Source organism: Mercenaria mercenaria, chromosome 16, assembly GCF_021730395.1.
Source record: "Mercenaria mercenaria strain notata chromosome 16, MADL_Memer_1, whole genome shotgun sequence".
Lineage (NCBI taxonomy): Eukaryota > Metazoa > Mollusca > Bivalvia > Venerida > Veneridae > Mercenaria > Mercenaria mercenaria.
The window spans coordinates 21097034-21112870 of record NC_069376.1 but is presented as its reverse complement, the minus strand read 5'-3'; the positions used below and the strand labels follow the sequence as shown (position 1 = coordinate 21112870).

The 15837-nt window shown below is 37.2% G+C and overlaps 1 protein-coding gene across 5 annotated transcripts in view; it reads right to left on the bottom strand.

Moving 5' to 3' along the window:
- The window catches only part of LOC123540115 (insulin receptor substrate 1-B-like), a 164924-nt gene that overhangs the window by 69080 nt on the left and 80007 nt on the right, over positions 1 to 15837 (bottom strand). For all 5 annotated transcript variants that reach the window (XM_053526335.1, XM_045324910.2, XM_053526337.1 and 2 more), the window contains one exon: positions 9772 to 9909. In XM_053526335.1, coding sequence (XP_053382310.1) covers positions 9772 to 9909 — 138 coding nt within the window. The remainder of the gene's footprint in view (positions 1 to 9771; positions 9910 to 15837) is intronic.

Here is a 15837-nt window from a genome sequence, read left to right as displayed (position 1 = left end):
TCTAGTTATTGATCGGAAATGGTTTTCAATGTTCAGGCCCCTGTGACCTTGACCTTTGACAGAGTGACCCCAAAATCAATAGGGGTCATCTACTAATCATGACCAATCATCCTATGAAGTTTCAACATTCTGGGTCAAATGGTTCTCTAGTTATTGATCGGAAATGGTTTTCAATGTTCAGGCCCCTGTGACCTTGACCTTTGAGGGAGTGACCCCAAAATCAATAGGGGTCATCAACTCTTCATGATCAATCATCCTATGAAGTTTCAACATTCTGGGTCAAGTGGTTCTCTAGTTATTGATCGGAAATGGTTTTCAATGTTCAGGCCCCTGTGACCTTGACCTTTGACAGAGTGACCCCAAAATCAATAAGGGTCATCTTCTCTTCATGACCAATCATCCTATGAAGTTTCAACATTCTGGGTCAAGTGGTTCTCAAGTTACTGACCGGAAATGGTTTTCAATGTTCAGGCCCCTGTGACCTTGACCTTTAATGGAGTGACCCCAAAATCGATAGGGGTCATCTACTTTGCATGTACAATCATCCTATGAAGTTTCAACATTCTGGGTCAAGTGGTTCTCTAGTTATTGATCGGAAATGGTTTTCCATGTTCAGGCCCCTGTGACCTTGACCTTTGACAGAATGACCCCAAAATCAATAGGGGTCATCTACTCTTCATGACCAATCATCCTATGAAGTTTCAACATTCTGGGTCAAGTGGTTCTCAAGTTACTGACCGGAAATGGTTTTCAATGTTCGGGCCCCTGTGACCTTGACCTTTAATGGAGTGACCCCAAAATCGATAGGGGTCATCTACTTTGCATGTACAATCATCCTATGAAGTTTCAACATTCTGGGTCAAGTGGTTCTCTAGTTATTGATCGGAAATGGTTTTCCATGTTCAGGCCCCTGTGACCTTGACCTTTGATGGAGTGACCTCAAAATCAATAGGGGTCATCTACTCTTTATGACCAATCATCCTATGAAGTTTCAACATTCTGGGTCAAGTGGTTCTCTAGTTATTGATCGGAAATGGTTTTCAATGTTCGGGCCCCTGTGACCTTGACCTTTGACGGAGTGACCCCAAAAACAATAGGGGTCGTCTACTCCAGCAGCCCTACAACCCTATGAAGTTTGAAGGTTCTAGGTCAAATGGTTCTCCAGTTATTGCTCGGAAATGAAGTGTGATGTACGGACGGACGGACGCCACTTTGCCTAATTATCGCCTCCGGACAGGGCAAAAACAATATGTCTCCTGGGGGAGACATAATAAAGCTGCTATTGTGCAGACAAGGTCAAAATAGCTAATTTTGGCCCTTTCAGGGGCCATAACTCTGGAACCCATAACGGAATCAGACCAGTTCAAGAAAGGAACCAAATTCTTGTGGTGATACAAGTTGTGTGCAAGTTTGGTTAAAATAAAATCATAAATGTAACCATTATTGTGCAGACAAGAAATTGTCAACGGACGGACGCACGCACGCACAGGCGACGGACTAAGGGTGATCGCAAAAGCTCACCTTGTCACTATTAACTATAAGCTAACAAAACTAATCGTGGCTAATACTAATACATATACTTTCCAAACTATACCCAGCCGAAAATAAAATTCACATTTTTACTGGTTGAAATAGTCAATACATTTCTTATATTTATAATTTCTCAGCAACTAGGTACATTGCAGAAAATCCAGCCAACCTGTGACCTTAAGAGATTTTTCTAACAAACATTTTGATTGGATTGCTGCATCCAATCGTAAATGGAAACTCCGCGGAAACAGGGATCATCCTACAAGGCGATCTGAGCGATATCGTCGCTGTAAAGTTGGCCACTTTGCCTAATTATCGCCTCCGGGCGAAATCCGAATCGCAGAGTTTTTCTGAGTGTTGTAATCTATTTATTTAAAGTTGTAAAACTTGATGCATATTCTAGGTTAAATTACCAATAAATCCATGGTCGACCCCGCCTACTCATCTGTCAAACTTCAGCCAATCGTAGCGTTGTTATCCCACGGTAGTTAATCAATGATATTGTAAGCCGCTGCCATTTTGAAAATTTTCAATCGGCGTGTAAAAAGCCGATAAACTTAACTAGTGCATGATCTAATGCATCAATTGTATATTATTTCTTGATTTTATTAAAAATTGCTTCAAAAATTATTTCAAATACAGCCAATTTCTGTAAATGAATTGCTTGGGCGCTGTGGATAAAAAACGATTCCGCGGACGTCTGAACTGCCGTACAAAATATAAAAGATCGCCTATATCTACAAGTTTGGCATTATTTTCGTAAAGATTAATAAATAAATCAATTAATTGTATAAATCTGAACAAATTGATGCAAGAATCGGGCAATATTAAAGCACGAGAATCGAAACATGAATGAAAAATTTCACGGCATTTCGATCGTGCACCTGATAAATGTACGAGTTTCAGACGTGTAAATTTCGGATAAAAATTTAAAGGCGACTTTTTCAAAGCTCAGTTTGTACTTTATTTAGAAATTCATGAAATTATTAATGCAATATTCAATTTCCTTAAATAATTACTGTTTATAAGTTATCTATCATAGAAAGTGGATATACAGGCAGAAAACTGAATACTATGCCGAATCTTCTTAAATTCCTCGATTTCTCCCTAAATTCTGTGGAGGGAGAAGTCACTTCTCCCTAAAATTTTGACCTAGGATGATTCCTGGGAAAGCGGTTTAAATAGCATAGGTATCCCTGGAAAGTACCACTATGACGCGCCAATGACTAGGTCTCGATTCAATACTACTTTTTTTGCTGTGTTCACGTCATGTGACTGAATACTCTATTGCAGTGGTTACTCCCCGTCATATGGTATATTTTTTACTGGTTTTCACGACTTCGTAAGTTTTTTCTGCTGGGATTTTCGCGCCTTTTATGGGAATTTAAATGGGTTTTCTTTTTTGACTGAATGTGCGAAGTTGCAAATCGCGCCCTCCTTTCCCAACCACTTTTGTTTAATGGGAAAACAAAATGGGTCGTGTTCAAATTTAAATTCATCTCTCCAATGATATATAGTTTGTCAAATTTGTTTCAATTTATGTCACATCAGAGGCAAACGATTTATGAACCCAAAACACGTAAAATCGACATCAAGTTTGACCTGAAATAAAGACGCCTATATTTAAGAAACTGACCATCAGTATTTTGAATAACCATACAAAATTTCAATCACTTTCAATTCCTTAAAAGAACAAGAGCTGTCCGTAAGACAGCCAATGCTCGACTATTCGAATTATTGTCCCAGAAGCAGGAATATGTTACCCTAAATGTTAAAATATCTATAGAGTTTCAATCCAGTATCTGCATTAGTTTTGGAGATAGTAACTTGCATGCAAAACTTTAACCAGAAGTTTTATGTTCAAAAGGGGACATAATTTGACCAAAATGCAAGTCAGAGTTATGGGACTTGATGCAATCAACTAGTTTTATAACCCTGGAGGCACACAAGAAGTTTCAATTTAATATCTGCATTTGTTCTGCAGATAGTAACTTGCACGCAAAACTTTATCCAGAATTTTCTAAGTCTAAAAGGGGGCATAATTTGCTCAAAATACATGTCAGAGTTATGGAACTTGACCCAGAGAGGTTGGTAATTGACCTAGAAAAAGAAAAAAATAAGTTTCAAAGCTATATGCCTTTAAATGATAGCTGTATATACTTGCATGTAAAACTTCAACCACGGTGTGACGCAGATCAGCCGACGCCAGGGTGAGTTGAATAGCTAGACTATTCTTTGAATATTCAAGCTAAAAATGGGGGTCATTCTTTAAGATTTCGCTCTATTTACCATGTCACTTCCCTACCCAAATAAAATTACCAACATTTTTATTCTTATTCCAATTAATTTAAATTCAGTTTCTACTAAGGTCCTGCAAAAAGTTCTGTCACTGGGTTCGCATTTCTTAAGTCATGGTTCATACAGACCTTCCAAAAAAAAAAATTCAAGTAGTTTTCAAGGAGTTTTCAAGTAGTTTTCCTCCATTTTCAAGGACTAAAATGGGCGCAATGTCATTGTTGCTGAGACATGAAATAACCAATTTAAATCCAATTTAGAACAAAATTAAACAATGTAACACAAGATTACCTTCAACGCATCGCGGATAAATTACACATTGTGAAAATTACTTGAAAGAGCATAAAACCCGTAAAGTACAGTACCGTACCGTACTATCGCCGACTCCGTGGCAGGCCCTAATGGCGGTAACGGTTGGTTTTTTTTCGTCGTTTTTTAGTTTATTTTGGTCCTTTTATAATGTTTCTCCGTTTTCACTTCGCATCCGACGAATTTAAGGACTATTTGCCATCTTTTGTACGTTTTTTCCTAAATTCAAGTAGTTTTCAAGTAGTTTCTGACTGTTACAAAATTCAAGTAGTTTTCAAGGAGTAGGCATCAAATTCAAGGACTTTTCATGGCCTGTGCGAACCATGTAAGTGCTACATTTTATCAAAATTATATTTATTACAAACCTTCAAAGTATTCACCCTTTACCGAAATACGTTTTTCTAACCTTTTTACCCAATCGCGAAAAGCAGATATATAAGTCTTCTTTTAGTATCTGTTTGAGACAGTGATAAATGGCTCTGCCAAGAGAACTTCTGGACTTATATTTCTTTCCAGATAGCATTTTCTTAAGGTAGTTCTGCATGTTTGATAAACCAGAAGTGATGGCGTAATGTCATTTATCTGGAAAATGTAGAATAAAGCCTGGATTCGGCGTACAGAAATGAAAATCATTTTATGAATTAATGGCAACCAGTGAGTAAATTTATTACAATGACACTGTTACTATCTTTCTAAACTAAAAGTATGATATTAAAACATCTCACATGTTAAATAATTCAAAATAATGTCTTAAAATTAGCTTGAAATGTGTGGTTCGCTTAAATCATGGTCAAATATCTCAAAAATAAGCACACAGACCTACAGACTTTATTTCACCACATTATAGACCATATGTTTATTTATGACTGTGAGAAGTTTCATTAAAATCTACATTGTAGAAAAATTTCTATTTGCGAAAATGTTATGAAGGTTGTGATTTTCCCATAGACTCTCATTATGAAAAATTGCGTGAGGTCAAAATTTTTTAAATCAGTCTAGCAAAAATCATCTTTTTTATTTGCTGAGTATATTTTGAAGTTTTGAAAAATCAGTGTTTAATCAAATTCTACAGTGTAGAAAATTTTTTGATCCAAACGTGATGAACTACCTCAAGCCTTGAAAATACAAGAGGACCATGATGGTCCTGAATCGCTCACCTCTTCCCACATGACCCAGTTTTGAGTATGACGTTGTTTTTTCTATTATTTGACATAGTGACCTAGTTTTTGAGCTCATGTGACCAAGTTTTGAACCTGACCTAGATATCATTAAGATATAAATTCTGCCCAATTTTCATGAAGATCCATTGAAAAATATGGTCTCTAGAGAGGTCACAAGGTTTTTCTATTATTTGACCTATTGACCTAGTTTTCGAAGGTACGTGACCCTGTTTTGAACTTAACCTAGATATCATCAAGGTGAACATTCTCACTAATTTTCAAGAAGATCTCATGAAAAATATGGCCTCTAGAGAGGTCACAAGGTTTTTCTATTTTTATACCTACTGGCCTATTTTTTGACTGCACGTGACCCAGTTTCGAAACTGACCTAGATATCATCAAGGTGAACATTCAGATCAATTTTCATGAAGATCCATTGAAAAATATGGCCTCTAGAGAGGTCAAAAGATTTTAATAATTTTAGACCTACTGACCTAGTTTTTGACAGCAGTTGACCCAGTTTAAAACTTGACCTAGATATCATCAAGATGAACATTCAGACCAACTTTCATACAGATCCCATGAAAAGTATTGCCTCTAGAGAGGTCACAAGGTTTTTTTATTATTTGACCTACTGACCTAGTTTTTTAAGGCACGTGACCCAGTTTCGAACTTGACCTAGATATCATCAAGGTTAACATTCTGACCAATTTTCATGAAGATCCATTCAAGGGTATGGCCTCTAGAGAGGTCACGAGGTTTTTCTATTTCAAGACCTACTGACCTAGTTTTTGATCGCAGTTGACCCAGTTAAAACTTGACCTATATATCATCAAGATAAACATTCAGACCAACTTTCATACAGATCCCATGAAAAATATGGCCTCTAGAGAGGTCACAATGTTTTTTCATTATCTGACCTACTGACCTACTTTTTGATGGCACGTGACCCACTTTCGAACTTGACCTGGATATCATCAAGATGAACATTCTGACCAATTTTTATGAAGATCCATACACAAGTATGGCTTCTAGAGAAGTCAAAAGGTTTTTCTATTTTTAGATCTACTGACCTAGTTTTTGACCACACATGACCCTGTTTCGAACTTGACCTAGATATCATCAAGATGAACATTCAGACCAACTTTTATACAGATCCCATTAAAAATATGGCTTTTAGAGAGGTCACAAGGTTTTTCTATTATTTGACCTATTGACCTAGTTTTTGACGGCACGTGACCCACTTTCGAACTTGACCTAGATATCATCAAGATGAACATTCAGACCAACTTTCATACAGATCCCATGAAAAATATGGCCTCTAGAGAGGTCACAAGGTTTTTCTACTATTTGACCTAATGACCTAGATTTTGATGGCACGTGACCCACTTGCGAACTTGACCTAGATATCATCAAGGTGAACATTCTGACCAATTTTCATAAAGATCTCATGAAATATATGGCCTCTAAAGAGGTCACAAAGTTTTTCTATTTTTAGACCTACTGACCTAGTTTTTGACCGCATGTGGCCCAGTTTCAAATCTGACCTAGATATCATCAAGATGAACATTCAGACCAACTTTCATACAGATCCCATGAAAAATATGGCCTCTAGAGAGGTCACAAGGTTTTTCTATTATTTGACCTACTGACCTAGTTTTTGATGGCACGTGACCCAGATTCGAACTTGACCTAGATATCATCAAGGTGAACGTTCCGACCAATTTTCATGAAGATCTTGTGAAATATATGGCCTCTAGAGAGGTCACAAGGTTTTTCTATTTTTAGACCTACTGACCTAGTTTTTGACTGCATGTGACCCAGTTTCGAACTTGACCTAGATATTATCAAGGTGAACATTCTGACCAATTTTCATGAAGCTCTTGTGAAATATATGGCCTCTAGAGAGGTCACAAGGTTTTTCTATTTTTAGACCTACTGACCTAGTTTTTGATGGCACGTGACCCAGTTTCGAACTTGACCTAGCTATCATCAAGATGAACATTCTGACCAACTTTTATAAAGATCCCACAAAAAATGTGACCTCTAGAGTGGTCACAAGCAAAAGTTTACAGACGGACGGACGGACGAACGCACGGACGGACGCTGCGTGATCAAAAAAGCTCACCTTGTCACTATGTGACAGGTGAGCAAAAAAAGTCACAGGGACTTAGATCAGGTGAATAAGGTGGATGGTTTGCAACTTCGACCTTTTCAGAAGCCAAAAAAGACTGAACAACCTCACTTGTGACAGGAGGCGTTATCGTGTATAAGATGGACTCCTGACCATCCTTTGCTCGGATGTTTCTTATTGTAAAACTTTTTTCAGTACATAGTTCTTGTAGAATCGTCCAGTGACTGTATGACCAGATGGGTCACTAGAATTGAAGAAAATTCCACACAACATCTTTTCAAACTTACGATTCTCTTGGCAATACAAGGACGTTTTTGATCTTTTCGCTTCCATTGCTTATTATCAGCCCTTCTCTGTGACTCAAACATGTGCAATCAGGTTTCGTAACCTGTTAGCAAGTTAGAAACAAGAGCTTGTATAACATGAAATGCCCCCCTTGATGCATTCAGTAATTGCACAAGGAACAGAAATTATTTGGTCACTGTGCACTGGACATTTGACGTCCTGACCTCAAATCAATAATTATGGGTCATTTACCCGTCATAAGTAAACTCCATATCAAATGTGATCTTAGACCAAAGCATTCTCTAGTTATTTGGCAAAAAAAGTTCTACTGTTCTGGTTCAATGTGACCTTGACCGTTAACTTACTGACCTCAAAATCAATAGGGGTCACATGCTGGTCATGATCAACCTCCCTATTAAGTTTCGTGACCTTATCCCAAGCATTCTCAAGTTATCATCCAGAAGCGGTATAAATGTTCCAGGCCACTCATGATCAACCCCCCTCCTAAGTTTTGTGATCCTAGGCCCAAGCATTTTCAAGTTATTGTCCGGAAACAGTTTTACTGTTCCGGGTCACTGTGTCCTTGACCTTTGGCCTACTGATCTCAAATTCAATAGGGGTCATCTGCTGTTCATGACCAACATCCTGATTAAGTTTCGTGATCCTAAGCCCAAGCGTTCTCAAGTTATCGTCCAGAAACTCTGGGTCACTGTGACCTTGACCTTTTGATCTCAAAATCAATAGGGGTCATCTGCTTGTCATGACCAACCTCCTTATCATTTTTCATGATCCTAGTCCCAAGCATTCTCAAGTTATCGTCTGGAAATCATTCAACTGTTCCATTTCACTGTGATCTTGACCTTTGACCTACTGATCTCAAAATCAATAGGGATCATCTGCTGGTCATGATCAACCTCCCTTTTAAGTTTCGTGATCCTAGGCCCAAGCATTCTCAAGATATAGTCCGGAACAGTTAAAAGTCACTGTGACCATGACCTTTGACCTACTGACCTCAAATTCAATAGAGGTCATCTGCTGGTCGTGATCAACCTTCCTATCAACTTTCATGATCCTAAGCCAAAACCCTCTCAAGTTATCATCTGGAAATGGTTTAACTGTTCCAGGTCATATTGACCTTGACCTTTGACCTACGGACCTCAAAATCAATAGGGGTCATCTGCTATCGATGACCAAGCTCCCTATCAATTTTCATTATCCTAGGCCCAAGCATTCTCAAGTTATCATCCAGGAACCATTTAACTGTTACGGGTCATTGTGACTTTGACCCTTGACCTACTGACCAATCAATAGGGGTCATCTGCTGGTCATGACCAACCTCCCTATTAACTTCCATAATCCTAGGCCCAAGCTTTCTCAAGTAATCATCTGGAAACCGTTTAATTGTTCCGGGTCAATGTGACCTTGACCCTTGACCTACTGACCTCAAAGTCGAACTCGACCTGTATTTTATGATGGAACACCTTTGTACTAAAATTTATGATCCTAGGCCCAAGCTTTCTCAAGTTACCATCCGAAAACCGTTTAACTGTTCTGGGTCATTGTGACCTTGACCTTAGACCTACTGACCTCAAAGTCGAATCTGACCTGTATTTTATGATGTTACACCTGTGTACCAAAAATTATTTAAATCTGTCAAGCCTTTTATGAGTTCTTGTCCGGAAACCATGAAAACCAATGGACCAACAGATGGACCAACCAACAAGCTCACTCCTATATATCCCCTCAAACTTCGTTTGGTATTATCAAGGAGATGACTTCTATAAAGTTTCTATCAGTTGTGGTCTGAGACATGAGCTTACTGAGAATCATTAACAAAGTGTCAAAACTCAAATGATGGGGTACAGCAATATTTATCTCTTGTGAAATTTGTTACAGAGAGCTAAAAAGTTGGAGGCACACCATTGTCAAACATAATTAATATATATATTATAATAATGATATGCATGAAGTTTGTCTGAATCAAACAATAAGAGTGGTAGTATCTTGCACTACAAATAATTTACATCAAATTTATGAGAGTATAAAGGATTGATGTACCCTGGAGGATGATGATGATGACTTTCACTTGTTGCTCGCTTCCTCTTGTATGTTTCACCACTGTGAGATATGGCAGAGGTACTTGTGTTGCTACGACGACGGAATGGATCCTCTGCTGCCCTGGATGCTGCCATCTCACTAAAATTTATACAGCACAGGGTTTTAGCCAGAAAATTTTGAAGGCATGTTTTTAAGACACCAATGGCAGTGAATAGGAGTATGGAATGAATTTTCGCTCCTGTTGCAGAGGGTATTGGGAGGACTCCCCATAATGTTTTTGGTTTTAATCACTCATTAGGTGCATTCTGGTGCCCTTAAAATTGCATACTTAAATACAACAAGAGTGCCAGATTGTCACAATATACGCATGTCATAGCAAATTTCTTTACACTAGCACCTGTATTTGCAAATTGAATTTTAATTCTGTGGTTGTGTAGTAATTCTTGTAATTCTTTTGTTTTTCTAAGTCCACAAAAAAACTCCTTACCAGGTAGAGATACCTTAAAATACAACTGAAATTTGAAAGTAACATCTATGTTGTATAACAGAAAAGTGGCCAAGATGGCACTAGGTTGCTCACCTGTGTAACAAACCATAACAGTGTAAACATGTTTGACCTAGTGATTTTATGGAGACAAATATTCTGACCAACTTTCATTAAGATGTGACCAAAACTGTGGCCTTGAGAATGTTCGCAAGCTTTTCCTTTCATTATGACTGGGTAACCTAGTTTTTGACCCCACATGACCCAGATTCGAACTTGACCTAGAGATCATCAAGACAAATATTCTGACCAATTCTCAGTTTCAAACTTAAACTGTGGTCTCTAGAGTGTTAACAAGATTTTCCTTGGATCTGGCCTACTGACCAAGTTTTAGACCCACATGACCTAGTTTCAAACTTGTCCTAGAGATCATCAAGACAAACATTCTGACCAAGTTTCATAAAGATTGAGTCAAAACTGTGGCCTCTAGAGTATTCACAAGCTTTTTCTTTGATTTGACCGGATGACCTAGTTTTTGACCCCACATGACCCCGATTCAAACCTGACCTAAAGATCATCAAGACAAACCTTCTGACCAAGTTTCATAAAGATTAAGTCACAACAGTGGCCTGTAGTGCGTTCACAAGCTTTTCCTTTGCTTTAGCCTACAGACATAGTTTTTGACCCCACATGACCCAGTTTCGAACTTGACCTACAGACCATCAAGAATGGGTTACAACTGTGTCCTCTGGAGTGTTCACAAGGCAAACTAGAACTGTCACAGGAGTGACTCATACCCCCACCATATGGTCTTGTCACAGAAGAATGGCAACCATAAGGAATCTTAAAAATACTTTGGAGTACTTCATCCTGGGCTTCCACATATAAGTAATACTAGTATAATACTAGTATAGTAATACTAGTAAATATATTAAATCTCTAATATTAGAGATACACTAAAAGTGAATACAAAAAAGTGTCTTACCGACCCAAGTTACCACAGAAAAATGTTTTTACTTTTTAAATAGGACTTATAATAAAAAAGTTAGAAAAATACCTAAAATATTAAAAATCTAAAAACAGGATTTCTAAAAATAGACTAATTCCTGGAATTTAAGGGGAAGAAACTAAGTACAAAAGTTAAAAGGTTACTTCCCTTTGGCTCTAAGCCAATCAGAATGAGATATAGTGAAAATACATCAAAATTAACCTTAAATTCTAGGTAAAAGGGGACACAATTCATGAAAAATTAGTGTCAGAGATATGCACCTTGTGTCACATGATGTGGGTGATGAGGTGGAACATCTATTTTAAGTCTGAATCAAATCCATTCAGTAGTAACTGAGATATAGTGAAAATACATCAAAATTAACCTTAAATTCTAAGTAAAAGGGGACATAATTCATGAAAAATTGGTGTCAGAGTTATGCACCTTGTGTCACATGATGTGGGTGATGAGGTGGAACATCTATTTTAAGTTTGAATCAAATCCATTTTGTAATAATTGAGATATAGTGAAAATACATCAAAATCAACCTTAAATTTAAAGTAAAAGGGGACATAATTCATAAAAAATTTATGTCAGAGTTAAGCACCTTATGTCACATCATCTGGGTGTTGAGGTGGAACAACTATTTTAAGTTTGAATCAAATCCATTTAGTAATAACTGAGATATAGTGAAAATACAACAAAATTAACCTTAAATTCTAAGTAAAAGGGGACATAATTCATGAAAACTTGGTGTCAGAGTTATGCACCTTGTGTCACATGATGTGGGCACATGATGTGGGTGATGAGGTGGAACATCTATTTTAAGTTTGAATCAAATCCATTCAGTAGTAACTGAGATATAGTGAAAATACATCAAAATCAACCTTAAATTCTAAGTAAAAAGGGGCATAATTCATAAAAAAAATGGTGTCAGAGTTATGCACCTTGTGTCACATGATGTGGGTGATGAGGTGGAACATCTATTTTAAGTTTGAATCCAATCCATTTAGTAATAACTGAGATATAGTGAAAATACAACAAAATTAACCTTAAATTCTAAGTAAAAGGGGACATAATTCATGAAAACTTGGTGTCAAGAGTTATGCACCTTGTGTCACATGATGTGGGTGATAAGGTAGAACATATATTTTAAGTTTGAATCAAATCCATTTGGTAATAACTGAGATAATAGATTTCGGGACGCGACGGGACGTGACAAAACTGACTCCTATATACCCCTCTCAAACATGTTTGGTGGGGGTATAATGATGCTGGAGGACGGACAACTCACGGCGATGAACACCAGACAATGACCAGTCACAATAGCTCACCTTGAGCACTTTGCGATCATGAAGATTAATATTCTGATCAAGTTTCATGAAGATACAGTCATAAATGTGGCCTCTATAGTGTTAACAAGCTTTTCCTTTGATTTGACCTGGTGACCTACTTTTTGACCCAAGATGACCCAATATCGAACTCGTCCACGATTTTATTGAGGATAACACTCTGACTAAGTTTCATTAAGATTGGGCCAAAATTGTGACCTCTAGACTGTTAACAAGCTTTTCCTCTGATTTGACCTGGTGACCTAGTTTTTGATCCCAGATGACCCAATATCGAACTTGTCCAAGATTTTATTGAGGGTAACATTCTGACCAAGTTTCATTAAGATTGGGCTAAATATGTGACCTCTAGAGTGTTAACAATCTTTTCCTTTGATTTGACCTGGTGACCTAGTTTTTGACTCCAGATGACCCAATTTCAAATTCATCCAAGATTTTATTGAGGGTAACATTCTGACCAAGTTTCATTAAGATTGGGCCAAAATTGTGACCTCTATAGTGTTAACAAGCTTTTCCTTTGATTTAACCTAGTGACCTAGTTTTTGATCCCAGATGACCCAATATCGAACTCATCCAAGATTTTATTGAGGGTAACATTCTGACTAAGTTTCATTAAGATTGGGCCAAAAATGTGACCTCTAGAGTGTTAACAGTCAAATTGTTGACGACGGACGGACGAACGACTGACGGATGGACGACGACGGACGACAGACACAGGGTGATCACAAAAGCTCACCTTTGAGCACTTCGTGCTCAGGTGAGCTAAAAAGTGTAGGACAAGCAAAAAGCTGATAAAATGTATAGCGACTGCAAAGCATGCAATAGTCTGCAAAAAATACAATAAAATCTAGCATCAGAAGAATGACAGGAAATTATAACATTTTCAGATTCTAAATGCTAAACAAGAGGCCCAAATGGGCCGAAGTCACTCCCCTCAAGAAAACCATAATCATCTGACTTTGCTAGGCTTGGTGAAAATCCTTTAAGTTGTTCATTAAAACAAAAGTTTTTTAAAGGTTTTTTTCCCTATATTTTACTGTCACACACCAAAATCTGTAACCATTAGGAGAAATCATTCAAAGGTATTCTATTCTAACTCTAGTGGCCCCTAAAAGAGCCCAAGAGCCCCCATATGAACAAATTTGGGATTAGACCTTATAATGATGTTACAGACCAAGTTTGATGAAGATCCATCAAGTGGTTCTTGATGTTGCGTCAGATTACCAGCATGCTTTAGCAGATAACATCTAACATTATGATTGAAAGTCAAATATTTTTGTGTCACACTAAGGGTTCATTTGTAATATATTGTTACACAGGTACTTAACAGAAGTGTTGATTTTTAGTTCATCAACAATCAATTCACAAAACACTGAATATAATCTTGGTAAAAAATATATCTGAAGTAGGTGGAGCTTATATTATTCCATCCTGTATTCCAGTCAACTTGACAAAATTGCAAATCATCAACAGGATGATGATGGGTAATAAGCGGAGTGATTCACTAGAGTCGCACTTCTCCTCCAGCTCAAGATAAGCATAGGTTTTCCTACATGTACATAACAGGCAAACCACCATTATATTTCAACACATGAGAAAGGTACAGAAATAAATCATCTTTAGAGACTATAGTTTAACCAAAAGAATAAGCCACAGACAGAAAAGGCGGCATGCGCTCAGTGTAGTACTAGTAGTAAACACATCTGAGCGGCAATTGATTAATCAAAATCATGATCGATTGTCACCGACAATCAAATAATTTTTTATCAATTTTCAATTATAATCGATCATCAGAGCAATTCTACTAAACATAATTGTTCATACACATTCTGTATAGGGCTGTGGATCGTCGGACAAGTGGCGATCCGATCCGATTCGCGAGTCGGGGCCGACGATTCACAGTTCGAACCATGGCTCACCAGCAACAACTTATAATGATACAAAAATGCAAGACTGTTATATAAGTACCGTTTCTTTATGGAATTTAACTTTGCAGTTCTCATAGTGCTCAATTTTACAGTTATGACTTATGTTTAATGTTTTGCTCATTAATTAAAGTCAGATTTAGCTGGTGGACTTCATTAATGTTCGGCCATTATTGTTCATGCAGATGAACGATATGACGTCAGTCATTAATATCACAATATTTAGTAACAGTTTCGCATTTTTTGATAAGAAAACTTTACTTGTTGGAAAGAAATTTTGTAATTTTACTTTTTATTGAATTTAATTTCTTAAATGATAAATGTTTATTCACTGTTATGACAGATTTCATATTGATTTTGGTTCGAATGTAAGACCGATGCTAACTCTACCTAAGACATTTGTTTACATCGGGTTAAGAATCTGACAACGCGTTATCATCTTAGATGTGCAAGAAAATTCATTAAAGACGTTCAATATGGCTTTTATTTAGTTTTATTGATAGAATTTTACATACTGCATGTATTAAAGAAAAAGATCGTGATCCAACGATCTTGACAATGACGAATATCCGTACTCGAACTTTTGGTCGAATTCGTGGATATCCGAGTACTCGGATACTCGTTACAGCCCTAATTCTGTATAAATATGATTAGAACTGCTGAAGAAATGAAGATGTTATAGCGTAAACAAGGTAAAATAATAACAAGAGCTGTCCGTAAGACAGCCAAGCTCGACTATTCGAAATATTGTCCCAGAGGCAGGAAAATATTACCCAAAAAGGTTAAATATCAAAAGAGTTTTAAGTTCAAATGGGGGAATAATTTGACCAAAATGCATATCAGTTATGGGACTTGCTGCTATCAACTAGTTTTATAACACCTAAGGCACATGTGAAGTTTCAATTCAATATCTGCATTAGTTTTGGAGATAGAAACTCGCATGTAAAACTTTAACCAGAATTTTCAAAGTCCAAAAGGCGGCATATTTTGCCCAAAATACATGCCAGAGTTATGGAACTTGATCCAGTGAGGTGAGTAATTGATCCAGAAAAAGAAACAAGAGGACCATAATGGTCCTGAATCGCTCACCTCTTCCCACATGATCCAGTTTTGAGTATGATGTCATTTTTTCTATTATTTGACATATTGACCTAGTTTTTGAGCTCATGTGACCCAGTTTTGAACTTGACCTAGATATTATCAAGATAAAAATTCTCACCAATTTTCATGAAGATCCATTGAAAAATATGGTCTCTAGAGAGGTCACAAGGTTTTTCTATTATTTGACCTATTGACCTAGTTTTTTAAGGCACGTGACCC